This window comes from Chelon labrosus (genome assembly GCF_963514085.1).
Source record: "Chelon labrosus genome assembly, chromosome: 2".
Classification (NCBI taxonomy): Eukaryota; Metazoa; Chordata; class Actinopteri; order Mugiliformes; family Mugilidae; genus Chelon; species Chelon labrosus.
In genome coordinates, this window is record NC_140338.1 from 2,489,488 (window position 1) to 2,509,083 (window position 19,596).

General features: G+C 42.9%; 2 protein-coding genes across 3 annotated transcripts; one reads left to right on the forward strand and one right to left on the reverse strand.

Moving 5' to 3' along the window:
* Positions 1 to 753: 753 nt before the first annotated feature.
* Positions 754 to 11,091, reverse strand: pus10 (pseudouridine synthase 10). Of its 2 annotated transcripts, none has more exons than XM_084564348.1 (18): positions 11,077 to 11,091; positions 9,705 to 9,839; positions 9,326 to 9,607; positions 9,069 to 9,155; positions 8,890 to 8,924; positions 8,656 to 8,770; positions 8,483 to 8,544; positions 8,059 to 8,104; positions 7,157 to 7,221; positions 6,980 to 7,065; positions 6,420 to 6,545; positions 5,997 to 6,053; positions 5,843 to 5,919; positions 4,667 to 4,722; positions 4,467 to 4,584; positions 3,541 to 3,683; positions 2,083 to 2,182; positions 754 to 1,611 (listed from the first exon to the last, which is right to left on the reverse strand). In XM_084564348.1, the coding sequence occupies exons 2-18, from the start codon at positions 9,828 to 9,830 to the stop codon at positions 1,573 to 1,575; spliced, it is 1,620 nt and encodes a 539-aa protein (XP_084420474.1). In that variant the 5' UTR covers positions 9,831 to 9,839; positions 11,077 to 11,091; the 3' UTR covers positions 754 to 1,572. The 2 variants fall into 2 exon arrangements, with proteins under 2 accessions (XP_084420474.1, XP_084420473.1); XM_084564347.1 differs by lacking the exon at positions 11,077 to 11,091 and adding an exon at positions 10,402 to 10,654.
* Positions 10,777 to 19,215, forward strand: cct4 (chaperonin containing TCP1, subunit 4 (delta)). Its single transcript, XM_084564369.1, has 13 exons — positions 10,777 to 11,045; positions 11,712 to 11,764; positions 11,861 to 11,950; positions 12,077 to 12,185; positions 13,613 to 13,877; positions 13,980 to 14,112; positions 15,438 to 15,577; positions 15,675 to 15,771; positions 17,730 to 17,840; positions 17,957 to 18,087; positions 18,350 to 18,584; positions 18,809 to 18,922; positions 19,052 to 19,215. Exons 1-13 carry the CDS (start codon positions 10,928 to 10,930, stop codon positions 19,064 to 19,066), a joined length of 1,611 nt encoding a protein of 536 aa, XP_084420495.1. The 5' UTR covers positions 10,777 to 10,927; the 3' UTR covers positions 19,067 to 19,215.
* Positions 19,216 to 19,596: the final 381 nt, after the last annotated feature.

Here is a 19,596-nt window from a genome sequence, read left to right on the forward strand (position 1 = left end):
CGACTCTTTATTTGTCCTCCAGCTCTTTTACCAACGGAGCAAAAAAACAAACTATTCACTGAAAAGATGCTGAGGGTGTTAAACATGACGCGCCTCAACAATCAGACGCTGATCAGATCCACCTGGAGTTAACTGATCAGACAGGTAGGAGCCTCCTATTGGATAATTAGTGCATGGGTGATTATCTTTCAGCTGACAAGTTATTTAAGCCCAACTGATGCAATGAGTAGCTTCTCATTTCTTCAACAACCATGTCTAAAGACACATCCTGTGGTCGTGGAGAAGATGTTAGTCTGTTTGAGAAGGGTCAAATCATTGGCATGCATCAAGCAGAGAAAACATCTGAGGAGATTGTAGAAACTACTAAAACTGGGTTAAGAACTGTCCAAGGCATTATTAAAAACTGGAAGGATAGTGGAGAACCATCGTCTTCCAGGAAGAAATGTGGTCGGAGAACCACCAGTAGAACTCGAGATAACGTGGGCCCGATAACGTGGGACCAGGCCAGGCACCCCCACCGCATAGCAATGGGGTGGGGGTGCCTGGTCTGGTCGAGGTGGCAAAAACACTTTAGGAAAAACTCAAAAAAAACATGAAGAACAGCACAAGGTGTTGACCTGGCCTCCAAATTCACTAGATCCCAAACTGATCAAGTATCTGTGGGATGATCCACAGAGGCCCCTCCCCTCAAAGATCCCCCCTACTAACAACAGGACGCCCTCATTTCAAACAAAAAGACAAGTCATGTTTTGTGTGGAGCTGATTTCAGTCTCTTTATTGTTGAACACACATGGCTCTGAAACGTCTCCTCTGGGAAACGAAAAACAAAAAAAACTTTGATAACATTCAGAAACCCTCACCTGTGACCTCAGTACTGACCTACATGGCTTTTATATTATTCCCTATTTTCCAGTTTAAAGCATAAATGATGTGGTGTCATCCTACGGCCGTAAACTTTTTATTATTCTTATCTCATCTGACCATTTTATTTATTGTTTTTATCAAAGGGACAATCAATTAATTATTAAACTCAACGACTGTAAATTCTATTACGTTCATCGTTGCCTGAGTAAAAACAGAACCAGCTTTTCTTTTCCGACCAAAAGGCAAAAATAATGTAATAATGTTTGAAGCGCTCCAGATCTGTTTATTCATCTAACACTAAACACATGCTGAAAGCCTCAAACGTCCAGTCGTCTTCTGACGGAAGAAAACGTCTTTTTTTGTGGCGTCAAATCTCAGCTATCTGATGAAACGAATTAAACACAAACTAAACTTCTGTTCAACTTTCTACTGACTCAAACGAGGTCACAGATGAAGATGGAAATAAACTCCTGGATAAGTCTGAGCTGCTTCACATTTAGACGTAAGAACAGGACATCTCAACAGTTTTTAAACTAATCCCACAACGTTTGACGTCGTTTCCGTCGTCGGCAACGACTCTGAACCCGTCCGGTTGTCCGCCGTCGTCCTGCAGGAGGCGTCCTGCAGGAGGCATCCGGCTGCCGACGAAACCACCCGGGTCTCAGGAAGAGGTCAGCGTCTGCGTGGCGTGGCGTGGCGTGGCGGCGTTCACTCTGGGATGGCGGGAGGCCAGTCCACGTCCACAGACTGAGACAGGAGACACGAGTTAGACAGAAATCTTGCAGAAATGTTTCATATTCTGACAGTTTCAGAATCTGTTCCCTCGTCTGCTGCTCTACAGATGTTTCTACGGTGGCCCTGAAGGTCAAAACACGTCCCTCTGGACCCTGAAAGCACGGTTGAAGGAGTTAGGACTGAGGAGACGGGGCAACTACGTCCTCATCATGCGTCCCCTCTGCCAATGTCTTTCTGTGAGACATGCAGACACTTGGCAACGACTCGTACTTCTTTCCACACTGTGGACAGGACATGTCTGCTTTCAGGACTCATCCCGGTGTCTACACGTCCACGTAGCTGACCAATCACAAAGCGAAACAACCGATCACATCAGCTGATATTCTAGCGCGGGTTCTGTCCAATCAGGTTCTGTAATCTGAAACGTCGCTGTGTTTTGACCTTCAGGGCCACCATATGTGTCCCTGTGTCCCCGTGTCCCACCTCCACGTCCAGCTCCAGGATGTCCGTGTCCGTCTTCAGCAGCTGACACAGGTTGGGTTTCGTGCGACCAAAGTCTCCGTGGATGAACTCTTTGACGTAACTGTTGTCGAGGAATTAAGGAGCTTTTTTATTTATTTAGACACAAAACGTTTTAAACCGCATTTTAGAGCGATGTAAAAAAAAAAAAAAAACACGTGGAAGAGAAGGAAAAACAGCGTGTGTTCAGAAAGTGAAGACGACTGATCAGCAGTTACCGGAAATGTGTTACTGATGCACCAGGAGGAAACAGCAGAGACACTTAGTTTATCAGCTCACAGATGTGATCTAATGATTCATTTTATTCCCTGAACAAACACAAAAGCATAATGTTCTATCTCATGTGTTTGATTGTGTTCACTTTGTCGACTTTCTGCTGAAGTTTTGAGTCATTTTTTAAGCAGAAATGTAGAAAATACTCTTAAATAATACCAAAACAAACCTGTAATAAAGAGTTAGCTTATTTTATCTTTTATCCTGTTTTTTTTAATCTCATTTTATCTTCTTATCCCATCTTATCTTTTTACTTGTTGTTTGTCTTTTCTTATATTTTTTCGTATCTTTTCCTTATTTTTTCCTCATATTTTTTTTATCTTTTTCTTATTTTTTTACTTAATCTTTCTATCTTTTATTTTTTTATTTTTTTTCATATATTCTTTGTTTTTCTTATTTTTATTATATTATTTATTTTTATTTTTTATTTCATATTTTATCATTTTTTATATTTTTATTTTTTATTTCATTTTTTTATTTCTCATCTTTTTCTTATATTTTCTACTAAACTTTTTATTTTTTATTTTATTTTAGTCTTATTTTTTCATATATTCTTTGTTTTTCTTATTTTTTATTATATATATATATTTTTTTTATTTCATATTTTATTATTATTTTTTCTTATATTATTTATAATTTTTTCTTATATTTTTATCTTTTCATTTTTTATTTCATTTTTTTATTTTTTTCTCATCTTTTTCTTATGTTGTTTCTTATATTCTTTTATTTTTTCTTATATTTTCTTTCTATCTTTTTAGTTTTTATTTTATTTTTTTCTTATTTTTACTTATATTCTTCCTTATCTTTTTTTATTTCATTTTTTTATTATTTTTATTATCTTTTTTCTTATATTTTAACAAACACAAAAGCATAATGTTCTATCTCATGTGTTTGATTGTGTTCTCTTCGTCTCCTTCCTGCTGATGCTTTCAGTCATTTTTTACGCAGAAATGTAGAACATACTCTTACGTGGTTCTGTAACTTTCTTTCTGAAGTCTGAACCAGAATCTACTTTCAGCTGTTCACTTATTCTCAGTAAAATACCAAAACAAACCTGTCACCGCCCGATGCTGCGTTCAGGTACAGCCACAAGGTTCGGGCCATAACTTTGACTACACGGTTAAAACGGGAGATTTACAGTGAGGATACGTCCCAGCCTGCGTCTTCAGCCCCAGGTAGAAGTGGTGGGGGTCCAGGAAGCGGGCGTTCATGCTGTGGATGACTCTCTGTCGGACGGCCAGCGCCCGCCGGTGCAAAACCCTCAGAGGAGTCTTCTGGTCCAGAGTCAGATCCTGAAGAGACAAACAGACAGACTCGTTATTTTTTAAAGTATTTGTGTCTCAAAACATCAGAAGATTTTAACACAAGTCCTGAAAGTAGACAAAGAAAGACACGTTAATATTATACACGTGTCTTGGTTTACTCAGGACAATGAGCCAGTCCATCAATGAGGACAAGCCGTCCTGGTCCAGATGCAGCAGAACAGGCCCAAACCAGGACATTAGCACCCCCCATGTTTGATGGAGGGATGAGGTTCTGATGCTGGAATGATGCAGTGTTGTTTCATCTCATTTAAACCAAACTATTCTACTTTGGTCTCATCTGTCCACTAAACATTGTCCCAATAGTCTTCTATCTTGTCCACATGATGTTTAGAAATGTGGGTTCCAAACTCTTTAGAGATGGTTCTGGAACCTTTTCCAGCCTGATGAGCAACAACAACTCTTTCTCTGAGCTCCTCAGAAAGCTCCTTTGTCCACAAACATGTGTTGTGAAGATCAGACTGAGACAAATCCCTGATTTATTGAAACTAAACCAGGAACTGAACCACACCTGAGTCTCATTACATTGATGGAAACACTTCTGAACACGTGGACTCTGATTGGATCCTAGAGGAGCTCCTCTCTGATATGTAATATTGGTGTATTTTCCTGTATAATCCATCTTTCTAATGTCTCTAATAACTGTTGGTTGGTTGTGTCCTGCATCAGTCTGTGCATCTTAATGAGGGTTTATTCTCCGTTAACCGTGTCAGACTCTAATCTGATAAAGACAGGCCGGCGTGCGTCGGTGACCTTGATGTCGTCGATGAAGGCGATGTCTTCCGTCTGGATGGGTTTCAGGGTCCAGACCAGCGCCGTGTACGTCTTGGTCTTCTCCTCCTCCCCCTCCTTCATCCGACTCATGGCCTCTCTGTGGATCAACACACGGGACAGTGAGGCCTCAGCCTGATCAGACGCTTTAACGGCCACAGACGCTCTCGTCTAGTTCTCACCTCGAAACGATCTGCAGGTCCCTCACTCTGATTTTGTCGGAAGACTTGTTGATGGTCTAGAACAAAAAAAAAAACAAGGATGTAAGCTTTTATATTTAATTAAAATATATCTTGAAAGCGCTGCTGCAACACTGTGGTGAAAAATAAAGGGTTAGCTTATTTTATCTTTTATCCTGTTTTTTTTTCTTATCCCATCTTGTCTTTTTTACTTATCGTTTGTCTTTTCTATTTTTTCGTATCTTTTCCTTATTTTTTTTCCTTATATTCTTTTTTATTTTATTTTTATCTTTTATTTTTTCTTATTTTTTACTTATTATTTCTACCTTTTTATATTTTTTATTTTTTCATATATTGTTTTTCTTATTTTTTTATCTTTTTATTTATTTCATTTTTTTATTTTTTCTCATCTTTTTCTTATACTCTTTATCTTTTCCGTACTTTTTCCTTATAATCCTTTTTTCTTATATTCTTTCTTATCTTTTTATTTCATTTTTTATTTTTTTCTTATATTCTTTATCTTTTTTATTTTTTATTTTATTTTTTTCTCATATTTTTCTTAGATTTTCTTATTTTTTTATATTCCATCTTTTTTCTCTTTTATCTTTTTCTTATTTTTTCTTATATTCTTTCTTATCTTTTTCTTTTTTATTTCATTTTTTATTATTTGGACAATATATCTCTCTGTATCTCAGGAAATGTGCTTATGTTTTATTTTATCATTTATTTTTTTTGGTCTTTTCTCCAGTGAAACAAGCGTGTTTTTCTTACTCGTCGTCATTTCTGTGCATCATTTGTTTTTAGCAGCAGTACTCCTCCTGGACATAACTCTACTTATTTAACTACTTTCTCACCAAACCTAACGCGGATTGTTAAAGTCTCATCTTATTTTATTCTTCTCTCCAACAGAGAGGAGGTTTTATTTAAACCCATTTACTCTGGAGGCAGAAATAAGCAGAAGTGTTGCTGCTGTGCTGATTGCAGCAGAGCTACAGCTCCTGAGTTCAGACACAAGTTTAATCCATCACAATAATCTGGTGGATAAGAGAGAAAGGACGACGTCTAACGTTAATGGATTAATGGCTTTTCTTGGTTCCGTTCAGGTCTAAACGTATTTCCATGTTCACTACGCCGCCTGTAGCAGCTGAGACGTTTAGAGTTAGTGGAGACGTCCAGCACCTCCTGCAGCTGCTTCATCTCCACGTCGCTGAATCTGGATCTGTGAGGATTCAGCAGCTCCATGGCGAACGGTCGTCCTGCAAAACAAAACAACAAAACTTCACACAAAACGTCACAGTTAGAGATGAAAACGAAAATGATTTGAACGTCTTACCGTTTCCAAGAGTCCGGACGTCAACGTCTTCTCTGCCGGACGAGGAGAAATTAAATCCTGTAACACGGGAAATAAAAAAAGAAAAGAGGATCATCACATTTCATTGTCGTGACTAAAACATCTAGAGTCAGAGTGTGAATCTGTATCCAGGTTAAATCCATTATTTCTCTCCAGAAGTGATTCAGTGGTTTGGTGTTCAACGTTAAAGCTCGTTACAGAAACTCTTTGACGAAGGAAACCTCAGATTTAACATTTTGAAGGTGCTGAACCCTCCTTCATCAGTGCAGCGTCTCCATCTCCACCCCCACAGGACCCCCGACCATCAGCCTCAGGACCAGGCCGCTGGTTTCAGTTCGTGTTTCTAAGACTTCATGTCAGGACATAACGGCTGCAGCTCCTCTGCGGCGTGAACCGTGGACTCACCGTCAGCCCCGAACGCCGTCAGGATGGGCGCCGCGATGAGCTCCTCCACCGACGACTCCATCCTCCTCTCCCCGTCGATCACCCAGGGAGTCTGAGGAAGACTGCGGCAGAACTTGTTGTACCTTCCTGGACGTCAGGAGCAGAAATCACGAATTAGGACCGGTCTGACCTTGGACCTCTAGTGATTTGTAATAATTGCGGAGATCGTCTGTGATTTTAATCCCAAGTGATTCGGCCACGTCCCTTATTTTTTTTTAAGGGTTTAGTTTAATTCACAGCTTTTTTTCTTCTCTTTTCACTTAAGAATGATGAAGGCTGTGTTATAAATTAAAGTCTGGACAGATGTGAGGATGTACAGTCCAGATGTCTCTGACCTATTCACTGAAAAAAAAGGTCAAAACCATCAGAACAGTGAAATCATGACGGATGATGAACCTAACCAGCATGTCTCTGGACGGTGGGAGGAAGCTGGAGAACCTGGAGAGAACCCACGCAGACACAGGGAGAACATGCAGACTCTACAAACTCTCTCTAAATATCTGAATGTGTTGTTAGAGTACCTGCTATAAAGACGGACGTGCGGAGACACTGGACGTCCTGAGGGCTGCAGCTGGCGGTCGGCTGCGTTGGAGGACAGGGGTAGTGTCTGGAGGAAATAAGATTTATAAACAAATAAAAACAGGTCAGTGGTGGAGTAAACAGATGGAGATGTGACGTAAAGGTGGACGTGAACTTACTTCAGAAATTTGGCGTCAGATATCTTTTCCAGAGCTTTGACCACGGCCATCCTGGTGAACACAGACTGAGGAGAGAAGAGCAGAGTCACATCTGACTCTAAACTCATTTACATATCTCTGCACGGACTGTCACGCTCTCAGACCGGCAGCTGTTAGTGTTTAGTTTAACAGTAGGTGGCGCTGGCGTCTTGAACGCTGCAGCTTCTCCATAAAACAAGATTCATCAACAAAGACGTTTTTGTGATCAAACGTGGTTGTTGCTGCCAGAATAAATGAAAACCTGTGATGTCGGCTGTGTTTTATGCACAAATTCAGATTATTTAAAGTCGACTAGTCTCTGATGACGTCACTAATAAAAACCCAGTAGAAAGTAATAAATCTCTATTGTTGACCTGAATCATCTGCTGAGAACAGACAGCTCATGTGCTACATACTGTGAGCTGCAGATATGTATAGCCTGTATAAAAACAGGCAGCACCTCAGCACCATCAGTAGCATTTAATAGTACTCCACAGCGTGTTGTTAGATGGGATAGTGTAGCAGCTAAAGGTCTAATAACTTTATCAGATAGTTGATGTGCAGCCTCCTTCTCTCTGTTACCACAGGACGTTTGGTGAAGTTGTTAACTGACTGCTGTCCAGAAGATTTGGACCGTTCCTCTGCTAGCGTTAGCGTTAGCATGCTTAAAGAGTCGTCATTTCTGGACTGACGTGTCACGGTAGTACGGGCTTCATCTTTAGTGAACCGATGATCCACTGGGCTCCTCACCTGCTCTTTTAACTGCAGATTAAAAACTGAATCCTCCATTTATTTATTTATTTATTTTTAATTGGTTCTTTGGTGCAACATTTTACTTTAGCTTCCATCTTTCTGATTAACTGCTCACGTCACTCGCTCCTCACCTGTTTGTTCTTGGTGGCTTTGAAGCAGTCGGGACACGTTGTCGCTCTGGAGGAAGAACACAAGGCAAAACATCTTCATCATCATCATCTTGTTCCTGTTTTACTTATATTTGATTGTAAAGATTCCTGAGGTGTTGGGACGTATAAATTAAAAATGCACGACAAAATATTCACATTTCACTTGTTTATTTAGAACAAATCACAAAATACGTCACACACCTGAGTCAGAGGATCAAGAAAGGTGAGTTTTGAGCCAAATAAACAAATGAATTGTGCTTATTTTGTCCCAGATTATAGAACCTGTTGCGCCAGTTTTTGAAATACACTTAGTTTGTCTTTCAATTTGGAACAACACATAAGTTTGTTTTCTCTTCTACATTTATGTAAAAGTGAAATCAGAGCTTAAAGAGAGTTCAGGACTCACAGGAAGTGGCAGTCGGCGTCCGTCTCCGAGTGGGTGAACTCCACGCCGACCTCGAACGGACTCTGTAATAAATCATTCCTTAAAACACACCACGGCCTTCAACTCAACTCAACCTGACAGCATCCTCCCCTTCCCTTCCCTTCTTTTTTTTTTCGTGCTCGGACGTCGCCTACCCTGGTAACCACGGCGACGCCTCCCAGCTCCTTGGAAACCAGGCCCTGCATGATCCACTTGAAGGCCTCCTTCACCTGGATGACGTCGTCCTTGTCCTGCACCAAGCCCTTCTCTCTGGAGGGAACGGAGGCGGAGCGTCAGTCCAACCGTTTTTTTTTATATTTGTCTCCATGTTAATCCTGACTGAACACACACACACATGCGCACACACACACACACACACACACACTTACCTCACTTCCTTCTTCACGTGGAGCCAACAGGAGTGCTGCAGGAATTAAAAAAATACAAGTGTAAGCAGATTTTACTCCAGTAACAATCCTATTCTAGTAAATACAGGTATATATAAGTATATGAATACAAACTTGGGGAAATGTGTTGATGAATTTGCCTCACACGGACACACACTGACCTCTCGTACACACAGCTGAGCAGGCAGAGACACAGACAACACCAGCGTGTCAAACTCATATTTTTCTGCCTTCACCGTTTCTGCCATCTGTGAAAAAAAAACACCAGAAACAGGTTCACATCAAACTAAACTGTTGTGACGCTGGTAATTAACATTTTACAGCACACACACACACACACACACACACACACACACACACACACACACACACACACACACACACACACACACACACACACACACACACACACACACACCTTTGCAGCCTGGACAGGGCCACAGTGTTCCTGCAGGATTCCCAAACACACCACACACACGGGTGACCCCTCGTCCTTCGGTCTGACCACAGCGGGGGCGGCGGCGTCTCCCTCGGACCCAGCGTCCGTCCCGCCAGGCTCCAGTTTAGCTCTCTTGCAGGGCGGGTCGTCAGGTGTTTCCTGTTCTGCTGCAGCTTCAGGCTCCGTACTCGACGCCGCTGGATCTTGACATTTACCGTTTTCTCTGTCTGCGACGAAAGCTTGGAGTTCCTTGAGCGTTTCCTGTGGAAGACGCACGTTTAAAACGTCTCGCACGCGGAGGCAATTTCCAAACTAAACAGGGACAGAGGGCGTCTGCGCGTCCTGAACACAGTCCTACCTGTTGGGGTCGTCGGTAGGCGGCCTGAACGCTGACACAGCAGAACCTGAGGATGCAGCGAGCGCAGCAGCCTGCGGACAGCAGCTTCTGGACGATGGGTTTATCCTTCTCCTTCAGCGGCAGCATGGCTAGAGGCTGCAGGAGGAGGAGCACAATCAGCCATAACATTATGACCACCTTCCTAATATTGTGCAGGTCTGACTCATCAGAGAATGGACATGGGGCTTCTGAGGTTTGGGATCTAGTGATTTTGGAGACCAGGTCAACACCTTGTGCTGTTCTTCATGTATTTTTTTTAGTTGTTCCTAAAGTGTTTTTATGTTTATGTCTGTGTCAAGCTGCATCCTACTTATATCCTACAAATAAAATACAATAATACAATAATACTTGCATTGTGTAGCAAAAATAAATGAGTTTTTTTTTAAATGCCAGAGTAAAACAGACCACAAGATATTAGTTGCAGAAGTTCCAGCCCCACATAAATAAATAAAACATCCCGGATGATGATAACCTTTAATCACACCAGTGTAATCTAACCCACGAGCTCAAAACAACCGCTAACAAATAATCACGCTTTCTTCGCAGACTCTGCATGCTAAGCTAAGTTAGCTAACACTCAGCATTTAACAGCCACATTGTGAACACGTGAACGCAAACAACACAGTGTAATGATTCTAAATACGCGAAACTAACCTACCTTATAAAGAGTCGGTTAATCCACAAAAAATGTATTTAGTAGAAGGAAAGCAGACAGAGTTCAGTTAGAAGTTATCATCATGTTCATCCAAACATGTTCTTCCCTTTACACACAGCGCGCAGACAAAGCTAATCAATCCAAGACAGCGAAATAAGAAGATTTAGAGTTTATTCAACCAGATAGAGACTCCACTTTGAGCAGTTATTGTTAATTAAGCGTTTAAATATGATACGGGCGAAATATTAACGTTTTAAACTACAAAAACAACATCGTAAATGTATCCTGTAACATCGGCACTCGACGCCCTTTGTCTTGCGACGTCATCTCCGTGCGCCGCGCAGTTTGACAGCCGGGTCCTTCTTCCTTCCGCAGCGAACCGGTGCTCTGGAACCTTCTGACTCCGGGCCGCGGCGACACCTTCAATCTGAGTCCATCCGACGCCGAACCGCAGCGTTTCAGCTCAGGGGGCTCGCTCGTCCCGCTCTGAAGACTCCTCTTAAATTTTCCCATCGATTATAAAGTCGCGATGCCCGAAGGAATGGCGGCAATGAGAGCCTCAAGCGGAGGCAAAAACAAAGGAGGGGCGTATGTGGATCGCGACAAGCCGGCCCAGATTCGGTTCAGTAACATCTCCGCCGCCAAAGGTGAGATAAATTATATTAAACTCATACAAACCGTTAAACTGCGGCCTTAAATATCCCCTTTCCGGTTCTGTTCATTCATTCTGGGCTGCGCACGGAACCGTTATTCATAGCGTTCACAGTGTAGCTTAACCGGATCCGAAACCTCGTTTAGCAAAGTCCCAAATTAAAACACCTGTTCTCAGATAGAAATATATAAGAGAATGACCACAACATATGAGCAGGGTTCAATATGTTTAAAGATTCCAACATGTTCTGTGTATAAATAACAAATAAATTCACTAACTTTACTTAAATAAACCTATAAATTTAGCCTCTTAAAGCTTCTTTCTAAACACGCATGAGCAGCAAACAATGCGAGGCTAGAATTTGCAAAATTTTGGCTGGAGTCTGGTGTGCTCTCCCTGCAAGATGCTCATGACTCGACACAATCTCAGCATTAGCTTGCTGCAGGCTATATAAGGCGAGAAGCTAAGATGCTAATGTCCACACACACACTCAGATGTGTTAAGCTGAAGTGGGCGGTTAATAGTTTACATACTTTGTGTTTTCAGAGAAGAACAAATTCTCATATTTTAATATCGACACAGAAAATGTGTGATTATGAGTTTTATTGCAGAAGAAGCTGAATGTGTCACTGATCTGATCCATCACTTCCTTGTTTGACAGCTGTTGCAGATGCCATCAGGACGAGTCTGGGACCAAAGGGCATGGACAAGATGGTCAGTGAACACATTTAAGCGTTTTAGTTTGACTCCTCCCAGCTCCTTCGACGTGCATTTATTTATTTATTTATTTTATTCATTTGTTTGTTGCAGATCCAGGATGAGAAAGGTGACGTGACCATTACCAACGACGGGGCCACCATCCTGAAGCAGATGCAGGTGCTCCACCCCGCTGCCAAAATGGTACGTTCCACACGGCGCCGCTTGTTCTCTCAGAGCCGTCGCGATGTGGTTTAACATCTCGGTGGTGAAAACTAAACGCCGGTGCTTCGTTAAACGTTCGTTAACACTGACCCGTGTGGCTTTCAGCTGGTGGAACTGTCCAAGGCCCAGGACATTGAGGCTGGAGACGGCACCACCTCCGTCGTGGTGATTGCTGGAGCGCTGCTGGACGCCTGCTCCAAGCTGCTGCAGAAAGGTGAGGGGTTTAGAGGACGAAAAGACAAAAAAAGCATGAATTATGTTAACTAAATGTAAGCGTAAAATCTTCGTTATTGTAATTTGTCACACAGGGGAGCGGGAAAATGTGAAGGATTAGCAAATTTGACTTTAAATTGCACATGAAAAAGCTCAGGCACGATGCAGACGCAAAAAGTCAGAGCACTCAGGTCTGATTGAAGTTAGTGGCTGGGTGCGTTTTAGACCCAAAGTGCTCTTCATCAAGTTGCAGCTGCTCAGTTTTATTCTACAACAGACTTAATTTGTAGATGGAAAATCTCCTTTATTTGATGAAACTAGACATGGGGACTTGTGACTTGGTGAGTTGGACTCGAGTCGACTCGAGTCGTTATTTTTATGACTTGTGACTTGACTTGACAAAAACTAAAATACTTGAGACTTGACTCGGACTTGGAAGTTAAAGACTCGGGACTTGACTTGACTTGAGACACGATGACTTGAATGACTTGCGTTATTCACGTCATGTTTTCAGTTTGAATATAAAATATATAAATTATTTTAAAAAACAAAGTTGATTACCCAGCCGGAGCGCAGGCTGAGAATAGCGTGTCATGACTGGATCACAACACTATCATCAGTCATGCCCGGTCATCTCGTACCTTACGTACACCACGCCCACTTAGATCAGAGATATCACATCAACATGTCAGCCGGAGGGGTACCTAGGGTGATTGCTTTCGGCTTTAAGAATTATTCCCAAGATGGCAAAAGAAGAACAGCGCTATGCAAGACAGTGTGTGTGAGAGAGAGAGAGAGAGGGAGGTGTTCAGAGAGGAGTCTGTTGGATGATAAGTTATTTGTTTTATGGACTCAATGTTGAAAATTTAAAACATTTCAAACACTGTTGGCAGGTGATAAATAAATCATTTTATGAAGTTATTACAATTTTGTTTGATTCCATGATGTATTTTACTGAACATGAGTATTTACAATGCAAATCCAAATTATTGTCATTTACTGACAGTTATTTATATCACTTTAAGATCAGATTCTGCAGGTAAAATTACAATAGTAAGGTGACTTGACTTGGACTTGACTTGACCTACTACAGGACTTGACTTGACTTGACTTGACTTGACTTGCCCAAGAAAAAAATACTTGGGACTTACTTGAGACTTGAAGGTTAAGACTTGAGACTTACTTGAGACTTGAAGGTTAAGACTTGAGACTTACTTGAGACTTGAAGGTTAAGACTTGAGACTTACTTGAGACTTGAAGGTTAAGACTTGGGACTTACTTGAGACTTGAAGGTTAAGACTTGAGACTTACTTGAGACTTGCACATGTGTGACTTGGTCCCATCTCTGGCTGAAACCATAGAAAACAAAAGATAAAGTATTTCTGCTCCTTGATGGGTTGTTGTTAACGTGTCGTCCCGTCGGGTCAGGCATCCACCCGACCATCATCTCGGAGTCGTTCCAGAAGGCCGTGGATAAGGGCGTGGAGGTGCTGACGGCCATGAGCCGGCCGGTGCAGCTGAGCGACCGCGAGACGCTGCTCAACAGCGCCACCACGTCGCTGTGCTCCAAGGTGGTGTCCCAGTACTCCAGCCTGCTGGCGCCCATGAGCGTGGACGCCGTGATGAGGGTCATCGACCCGGCCACAGCCACCGGCGTTGACTTGAACAACATCAAGATCATCAAGAAGCTTGGGTGAGCTGCTTTACTGTTTTTATTTTCTTAGCTGTGATTGTTTAAATAATCTTTTCAAAGCTTTTTTTTTTCTGGTGATGGTCACGTGTGTTGTGTTTTCAGAGGGACCATCGATGACTGTGAGCTGGTGGAAGGCTTGGTGTTGACCCAGAGGGTGGCCAGCACCGGGGTCAGCCGCGTGGAGAAGGCAAAGATCGGCCTCATCCAGTTCTGCCTGTCCCCTCCCAAAACTGACGTGAGTCCCCTTCTCTCTATGTTAACATTATCACAATGAACCTTTAGAGCAGGGGTGTCAAACATACCAGCCCGCCACATGGTCCAATCTGGCCCACTGGGTGAATTTTGTAGATATTAACTACAATTTTTCAATAAAATGAACTGTCATTCTTTGGGTTTACACTGTTTTAGTAAGAGTTATGGACACAACACAACACTAAGACCTAGAACTGAACAGAAGTTGTACTTCTTATTCTTAAGAAACGTTGTGTTGCTAATTACATGTTTTCTAATGGTACAGTACAGTAAATGCGAACATTTTCATAACGTACTTGTTCTTCTTTGCACTAAAACAAAGGGAAACGTTTGGAGTTTGACGCCCCTGCTTTAGAGGAAACCACTTCTCTAGTCCGTTTCCTTCAGGCCTTGAGGGCAGAAGATGAGATTTCTCGTTTTATTTCTCAGTACCACTAAGTACAGACACCACCTTGGCAAAGATGTGCAAGATTGTCAACTTGACTTTCAGTGCAGTGAATATTTCATTAATGTACTTAGTTGTTCACTCAGACTAACGTAAGATAATCCTTCAAACATGCAATGAAATAGTTTCAGCTTCTACAAACAGTTATTTGTTGAGAGTTCAAGTTGTCAAGTTCTTCAAGCTTCTGCAAAAAATATATTTATATTGACAGGGTTCTATGTCAAAATAAAAGCCCAACTATTAGAAACTACTGGATTCTATGAACAAAATTAAGATTAAATTAAGTATCGGTGCGAATGAATGAATCCAGTTTATAGTAAACAGTTGACTTTTAATCTGTCTTCGTTAGCTCTGGAGTCGTTTCCTCCGGGTTTTGATCAACTCTCTTTAAATAATTGTGAATGTCCGTGGTCTGAGACATCAAGAGCACAAACATCGGGTTTTAAAAAGTCACGGTAATTTAAAATTGTATTGATGAACAACACAGGTAGCTCCTCGTGTCTTCTCATGCTTCTCTGTCAGGTTAAATTACAGAGCAGGCGAGGGGCAGACAGAGAGAAGCTTTCAGGAGCAATAGGAAAAACAACGTTGTTTGAAACGTGCATAAATATTTCTGATTCGTTATGAGACCATGGCCGGCCGCTGTAGTGTTAATGTTGTATGTTAAACCCAGGTCTCTGTAAAATCTGCTTTTCAAAAAGCTTCATCTTCCTCTTGGTTCAACGTCTTCTAAATTTCGTACAAAGAAAAAATAATTTTGCAAGTTCTTCAAGCTATTGCAAAAATATATATGTATATTAAAATGTTAGAGTCAAATTTATTGAGTTTTAAAAGCTCCTCTTTTGTGTTGTGTTTGGATGCAGATGGACAACCAGATCGTGGTGTCAGACTACGCCCAGATGGACCGCGTCCTGCGGGAGGAGCGCGCCTACATCCTCAACATGGTCAAACAGATTAAGAAAGCCGGCTGCACCGTGCTGCTCATCCAGAAGTCCATCCTCAGGTAGGCCCACCGTGCTAAGCTAAGGAGCTAACGAGAGCTAACGAACTGGTGTCGCTGTCTGTGTGTTTGGTACTGACGACAACGTGTCCCGTGACAGAGATGCTATGAGCGACCTCGCCCTGCACTTCCTCAACAAAATGAGGATCATGGTGGTGAAGGACATCGAGAGGGAGGACATCGAGTTCATCTGCAAGGTGAGCGTCGTCACGTCGCTGTAGCATCAGGTCAGTTCAGCAGCAGAGGGGCTTGTTAGTCAGTTTCAGCTGCACTAGAGGGGCAACAACGACGACCCCCAAAACCAGGAATGGATTTACAGATGGAAGACACTGACGTTCTTTCCCTCCTCATGTTTGTCACTAGTTTTGCTTTAGTCTAGAGTCAGTGTCTCTACTGGTAGCATGAGGTTACACAGGCAGACCATCTCCTCCAGGATGGACCATCAGTACCAGCCATTGTCTCCCAGGACAGTCTCAAGAGCATGGACGAGATTCCAGGAGACAGGCAGTTACTCTAGGAGAGCTGGACAGGACCATAGAAGGTCCTCAACCCATGAGCAGGACCAGTGTCTGCTCTTCTGTGTGAGGAGGAACAGGATGAGCTCTGACCAAACAATCAGAAACAGACTTCATGAGGCTGATCTGAGAGCCCGACATCCTCTACAGGGTTTCCGCGGAGTCATAAAAAGTCATAAAAAAGTCTTTAAAAAGTCTTAAATACCAGCATATTTTACATCGTAGGTCCTAAATTACATTTCTTCAAGTATTAAATCCTTACGTCCATTTACCGCTTCATTCGCATTTCGTCCAATGCGTCAGTGTCATTCACAGTTAGTTCCGTGTGTTCTGTGTAGTTCTTTATCAAATATAACTATTAGCAGTACGCTGAAATTAAACTACAAATGAGACCTGGAAGTGGAATCCAGTGTTCAGCCCAGTTTGTAATGTGTTGCTGTACCGGGTATGGTACGGTCGTACGGCGCAGGCGAAGCGGGGAGATTTTATCGTCACGTTTGTTAACGTTATGTATTTATGCCTTTTGGATTCGAGACTTCTTCTGTCACATGAACCTCGTTGTCAACTTGGGAAATGGGCAAAATGTAAGTTTAATGATTGCTGGCTTTGTAACGTGGAGTTGGAGAGAAGCTTAGCCACGTTTGCTTCAACATGAAGTAACAAGGCAGGAGACGAAGTGGAGGGATTTCAGCACAATACATTTATTAAACAGAACCATATAAAGCAGGTCTCACGGCATATTACAGAACACTATAATAACCGATAATAAAACGTTCGTGGCTTACGGAGATTGAGGAAGTAAAAAAAAAAGTTGATTAGCTGAAACGTGCTGAACAATCCTTATGAGGCGAACTGCAGACTCTACTGATTCTGCTGCCTCATCATCATAAAGTGACGTGTGGGAATCACATCTAGAGGGTAGCTGATAGTTGAATGACACTAGGTCTTACATTTAACCTTTAATGGTCTTAAAAAGTCTTAAAAAGTCTTAAGTTTCACTTGCTCAAACCTGCAGAAACGCTGCCTCTAGTGGGCCCTGTGCTTTCCACAGATGAGAGCAGGTTCACCCTGAGCACATGTGACAGACGTGAAAGAGTCTGGAGAAGCCGTGGAGAGTGTTAGAGAGGGGAGGCATATCCATGGAGGGGCGCGATGAAACCCATTGTCAGACCCTACTGGTGGTGCAGGGGGTCCTGGGTTCCATGCAGGCAGTTCTTGATACCAGTGACTGGCCCCCACGCTCGCCTGACCTAAATTAAATGGAACACCATCTGACGCCTGTGTAATGCTCTGGTCCAGACGTGGGAGGAGAAGACCCAGGACACCATCTGACATCAGGCTGCATACAAACATGTGGGGGCCACACAAACGGCTGAGGACCGTTTTGAGACGAGTCTGCAGCATCAGTTCATCTCTTTAAAACTGTCCCTCTGTAGGTTGATCATTTTCATTTCCATCCAACAACGTGGTGACGTTACTCAGTCCATGTCCGTACACATATCAGGCATGATTCTTTTTCCCACTGAGATCTGAAGCGTTATCAAAGTGTTCCTTTAGCCCTGATACGTTACTGTTGGAGCAGTTTTCATATTGTTTGCAGATAAAACTTTTGGTGAAATGAAGCCTCTGCTCTCTTCCAGACTATCGGCACTAAGCCCATCGCCCACATCGACCACTTCACTGCAGAGATGCTCGGCACGGCAGAGCTGGCAGAGGAGGTCAGCCTGGACGGCTCCGGAAAACTGGTCAAGGTGCGTACCGGTCTCTGTTAGGAGGTCCTGGAGGAGTCAGAGCTGATGCTACAGCTGATTCACAGTTAAAGGACACGTCCTGATTCATTAAACCTTTCATTGTCGCTCGTTCACAGATCACAGGCTGCACCAACCCTGGAAAGACGGTGAGCATCGTGGTCCGGGGATCCAACAAGCTGGTGATTGAGGAGGCGGAGCGCTCCATCCACGACGCTCTGTGTGTCATCCGCTGCCTGGTCAAGAAGAGGTCAGTCACAGATACGGCGTCTAAATATATAACGCGTTGTTTGGACACACTCACCCTCTGACAAAGGCGCTCTGGCATCGGTTGGTCCTGCTGGAGCGTAACAAACAGAGGAACAGCACCGTGGAAAGCTCCCCTTTATTCACTCCTGGTTGTTTTCAGCAGCTTGGCTGGAGAGCGTTCACACATTTGATTTAATTAAAAATAGTTTTAACGTCCAGTTTCTGATTGTGGTGTTGATGTCTCCTGCTCCTCTGTCCCTCAGGGCTCTGATCGCCGGCGGCGGCGCTCCAGAGATCGAGCTGGCCGTGCGTCTGGCAGAGTACTCGCGCACCCTCGCCGGCATGGAGGCGTACTGCGTGCGGGCGTACGGCGACGCCCTGGAGGTGATCCCCTCCACGCTCGCCGAGAACGCCGGTTTGAACCCCATCTCCACGGTGACGGAGCTCCGCAACAAACACGCGCAGGGAGACAAGATGGCCGGCATCAACGTCCGCAAGGTCGGTTCATATGTTAGATACACCGATCAGCCACAACATTATGACCACCACCATCTTGTGACAGTTCAGTGTTCTGCTGGGAAACATCTGGACCTGGCATTCATTGGTGTGGACTTAGACATGTAGCACCCACCTGGACCAGACCAGGCACCCCCACCCCATAGCCATGACTGTTTGTTTCGCTGTGACTGATTGAACCGACTGGTTGTGTCTGTGTGCGACAGGGAGGAATCTCCAACATCCTGGAGGAGCTGGTGGTGCAGCCTTTACTCGTCTCCATCAGCGCGCTGACTCTGGCCACAGAGACGGTCCGCAGCATCCTCAAGATCGACGATGTGGTGAGGCCCCCAACTCACCCCGCATTGAGGATTGATTTTTAACCATAAACCTTAAGCCTGTGGCGTATATTGACGTTGACTACGTTGCATGTGTAAGTCAGTAATAATGTGTTATGTCTGTTGTTTCAGGTGAACACCCGATAAAAGTCTGTCCAGTGAGATCTGTCTAAGGAGCCTGCTCGTACCATGAGGGGTCAGAGGACTCAGTCAGCACCCGTCTGTTTGGATTCAGTTCTAGTTGTTAACGTTACATAATTTAATAAAAAAACACTTGTTTTTTTGTTGACACTCCACCTCTTGTCTGTGTTTTTTCTTGTTTTGTCTTGCAGTAAATTAAACCTCTGTGTCAGATTATTCATTTATTGTAGTTTATAATATCTGGTTGGGTTTTCTTTTGGCCAGTGAGTCAAATAACAACCGAAACATTTAAGAGTCGCACACAAGGAAACTAAAGCATTGTTGACAATAATTAAGGCAACATAACCACAAGGATTTATCTGAAGAATTATATTTCTTTCTTGGTAAAACTAGTCCGTAGTTAACTAGAAACATTTTTAGTCCTAATCAAAGGTTCTTAAAGATCTAAAGAGATACTCTACACATTTTAAAACCATGTTTTTAGGATTTGCAGCAAAACTGGGATTTATTAAAATGAGCAGCTGAAGTGTGGAACT

Excerpts from the sequence above, each read along its gene's own strand:
- cct4 (XM_084564369.1), top strand. The coding sequence starts at position 10,928 with ATGCCCGAAGGAATGGCGGCAATGAGAGCCTCAAGCGGAGGCAAAAAC. Across the intron at positions 13,878-13,979 it reads AAGATCATCAAGAAGCTTGG|AGGGACCATCGATGACTGTG; the intron begins GTGAGCTGCTTT and ends TTGTGTTTTCAG. Across the intron at positions 15,772-17,729 it reads ACATCGAGTTCATCTGCAAG|ACTATCGGCACTAAGCCCAT; the intron begins GTGAGCGTCGTC and ends GCTCTCTTCCAG.
- pus10 (XM_084564348.1), bottom strand. The coding sequence starts at position 9,830 with ATGCTGCCGCTGAAGGAGAAGGATAAACCCATCGTCCAGAAGCTGCTG. Across the intron at positions 8,771-8,889 it reads CACGTGAAGAAGGAAGTGAG|AGAGAAGGGCTTGGTGCAGG; the intron begins GTAAGTGTGTGT and ends CGTTCCCTCCAG. Across the intron at positions 6,546-6,979 it reads CACGTCCGTCTTTATAGCAG|GAAGGTACAACAAGTTCTGC; the intron begins GTACTCTAACAA and ends CCTGACGTCCAG.